Source organism: Vicia villosa, unplaced genomic scaffold (genome assembly GCF_029867415.1).
Source record: "Vicia villosa cultivar HV-30 ecotype Madison, WI unplaced genomic scaffold, Vvil1.0 ctg.000163F_1_1, whole genome shotgun sequence".
Classification (NCBI taxonomy): domain Eukaryota; kingdom Viridiplantae; phylum Streptophyta; class Magnoliopsida; order Fabales; family Fabaceae; genus Vicia; species Vicia villosa.
This window is the reverse complement of record NW_026705046.1, coordinates 1,105,194-1,108,758: the sequence shown is the minus strand read 5'-3', so window position 1 is coordinate 1,108,758 and position 3,565 is coordinate 1,105,194. Positions and strand designations below refer to the sequence as shown.

Below are 3,565 nucleotides of genomic sequence, written 5' to 3'. Positions count from 1 at the left end.
CATCACTTGAAAGCTCAATTAAAGGAATAAATAGTCTTTTTCTTAAATAAAATTAAAATATGCAGTAGTTGTAAATCGAAAATATGTCTCTGAATTCTGAAAGACTTTTTTTTTCTTCCAATTGTTAGCTCAATCCAAGAAATAAACAGATATTTATTAAATAAAATTAAAAAGTGTAAATTTTGTTTTGCGTCTATTATTTTTCCCGGTTGAATATTAGATTGATGTGAAAATTTGGTAGGTATATTATTCATCGGAATCAAGAGGCTTCTTGTGTTTTCTGTAATATGTGGGTGAAGACATCAACCATGTTTATGTTGTTCTGTCCCAAGACGAACAGGCTATGGTATAAAGTCTATCTCTGGCTGGAACTAGATATCAGTCTTATGGAGGATTGTTGCAGTGATCTGTTAAAATGTGTTGAAGAACAGGATGATAAGATGCCAAACAATAGGGTAGGTGATATTCGGCTGATTGTTTGCTGGTGCAATTGGAAGCAAAGAAACAATATTATTTTTAATAATGTAGATTGGACGTTGAAGAACTTTTCTTTATGATTTATTGGTATTTGTGGTGGTGGCTTGCAATAGTATCTAAGGATAGAGTCACTTGAAATTTTTGAGTAGTTTAAAAAGCCTCTTTTGTGCATTTGATCCTTCATTGTCTAGAATTATCTTGTTATTCTAGAAAGGGTTGGAGTACCCGTAATACTCCTTTTCTTAATTCAAGAAGTTGCTTATAAAAAAATATATTTAATTGTAGTGTTATTAAGTTAATAACTAAATAGTGGTTGAATCAGAAAATAATTAAGATAAAGAATGTGAAAACATCAAATCCAAATATTGATCATCAAAGGAACTTATTTATTTATTTTGGTAGCCTTATTCTTTACTTAATAACTCAAGCACCTCTATAATATTTTTAAGTATAAGTTGCTTTTCTCTTTAAATTATAGGGACAGAGAAGTTCGCACCATCTTGTAAACAGCATCCCAGCCATTTTGAGTAGGATGAAAAGCGTCCCAAAAGAATGAAAGCTCTGGTTTATCACATAAACTATATTTCTTTTGTCCTCTCTCATCTACACTTCCGCACTCATAACTTGAACTCTCTGGAACACAACACGGTCGCAACACATTCTCCACGGTTGAGTTTTTCTGCATTGTTTCAATTACGGAAAGAAAAGATTTGTAGAGGTCTAGTGTCGCGACGAAAACTGATTCGCTTTCTTTATTCAGATCTTCCACAGCTTGGAGTAACATTTCGTTGTGCTTCATGAAGAGCAAGTTAATAGTGTCATTGCACTTATCATATGTTTTAGTTATTACTGGCAAACACCCAATAGGCTCTTGTAATCCAATTGCTATTTTATTTATTCCGATGCTATGGATGCGTTTAAGATTTATTGACAACTGCTTTATGATTGAAGCACCGAATACTAATACATCCTGCAACATATAAAAGAATTCATCATTCATAGTGCATACATTAAAAAAGAGTTAGTATTACTCTTAAGTAAGTTAAATCATTTACCTTAAGGCTCTTCCCATCTTTAAAGAAATATTGAAAATAGTCGTTACCAGCAACACTGACTAGGGCAAATGAGGAATCAATCTCAGATTTATTATATATATTTTGTTTGATTAACTCTTCAAATGTGTCGATTTGGGTAGTCATGTTCGGTCCTTTAAGAGATGTATCGAAAACACCGGTTCCTCCGTAGGCAAAGTTTACACCAAATTGAAGATCAGATGAATTTCTCAATGAATATGGTGCAGGAGATTTTATATTCAGAGAGGAAGCTGTTTAAATAAATGTGTGTTTGTTAGAACATCAACGTGTATATAAGATTAAAGAGAAATAAAAATAAAAGACAAAGAACATGATTGATATTTGTTAATGCATAGGATATGGGAGAGTTACCAATATAATCGGTGAGAACGCGACCATCGGAGAATCTTCCAGATGGATGATGAGGAAATGTGATTCCATACGGAGGTTTATAAGACGGCGAGTTTAAAAAATTTCCCGTGTCAACATAGGAGTCTCCAAATACAAACAATTTTCTAGAGTCGTACCCATATGACGACTTCTCAGTCCCTTCTTCAAATTCATCATTAAAGTATGCATTATTGAATTGCATGTAAAAATCAAATTAAAATATGTCATTATATTTAAGTCATGCTAGTAATGTTTAGCATTTTAGGAGTAATGATATTTGCTCAGATCATAATGTACGTAAATAAGCGTACCTGTAGTTATTGATATCATGAAAAGGAGAATAAGCAAAGAGAGAAGCATGATGATGGGTGGAGTTTGCTTTGCCATTGCTGAAAAAAAAAAGTATTGTACATGTATTGGGCGATATAGGATACGTATAAATACTACTCAAACTAAAAGAATGATATACTGTATATTGTCGATGATAGCGTATACGTTACACATAATTTGAACGTGGAAGAAATTGATATGCAACATGACAAGATGATGCACTCAAATTAATTAACTACACTTTTGATTAATTAGAAATATGTATACAAATAGATGGTTCCATATATGAAATGACATTGCGTTTAATGAAGTATTATGACTACTATAAGGAATACAGAATATTTGCATTTTAGGGGGCAAAAGGATAGATGAACGATTGAATTATATTACTAAACTAAAGTAGTTTGCTGTTAAATCTTGGAACTTATCTCTTGGAATTTGTCAATAATTTATAATGGACTCTCTGCTATATCAAGTTTACCCAAAGTATGTAGTTACTAGCAGAAAAAGTTACATTACCAAAAAATTTCAAATATCCAAATATGTGTATAAGTGGATTTGGAATCACTCTAAAAATGACTTCTTTTTTTCTATTGCCTTTGCTTACACTTTTACAAAATGTAAGTTTAATGAATTTTCAATTTGGTAACAGTATCTACCGTGGTAAAAAATATATGATTATGTGGTTTTCTTTATTCTTAAATTTCAAGACACTTTCATTTTAGTTAAAGATAAGAAAAAGTATAACATGCATTGGCAATGTAAAATTAGTTTACACTGTCAACCAATCTCCATCATGTATCCCGTCAATTCAGACTGTAAATTTTAAGTTAATGGTATGATATGGCTGAATAATTTATTCCTATTGTGCATAACCATTACACTCTTTCAGCAGCACGAAAAAAAATATCAGAGCGTATCGCACGCTCGAAATGCAACAGAGTCGTCAGTGAACTTTATTTATTCCCAAATGAAAGGGAAAATATCGATTAAATCCACAAAGAACGAAGGATAAGATGGTCGTCAACCAAGAGCGGGTTCTGGGAGTCGGTTATGCAAGAGGAAGGTATTAGCACCTTTCACATCTGTTGTACTCAACGGGACCCATTTAGTTAGTTTTGTGACCGAATATTAGCGTGATGTTTATTTGCGATTTTTTAATTATTATGCGAGAAAAGAAAGAAAAAAAGAAAATATTTTTTGGGTTTTTTATTATTGTGTCTGACATGACTTTGGGTGTCGCTCCTACATATCTCCAGGTGCGATGGAGAACTCAAGACTACATAGTTCTCGGT

The 3,565-nt window shown here is 32.4% G+C and overlaps 1 protein-coding gene across 2 annotated transcripts; it reads right to left on the bottom strand.

The window, feature by feature from the left end:
* Window positions 1-842: 842 nt before the first annotated feature.
* LOC131624827 (GDSL esterase/lipase At5g03610-like) lies at window positions 843-2,352 on the bottom strand. Of its 2 annotated transcripts, none has more exons than XM_058895743.1 (4): window positions 2,252-2,352; window positions 1,923-2,102; window positions 1,533-1,801; window positions 843-1,447 (listed from the first exon to the last, which is right to left on the bottom strand). In XM_058895743.1, exons 1-4 carry the CDS (start codon window positions 2,325-2,327, stop codon window positions 950-952), a joined length of 1,023 nt encoding a protein of 340 aa, XP_058751726.1. In that variant the 5' UTR covers window positions 2,328-2,352; the 3' UTR covers window positions 843-949. The 2 variants fall into 2 exon arrangements, with proteins under 2 accessions (XP_058751726.1, XP_058751727.1); XM_058895744.1 differs by having other exon boundaries at window positions 1,923-2,099; window positions 2,252-2,335.
* Window positions 2,353-3,565: the final 1,213 nt, after the last annotated feature.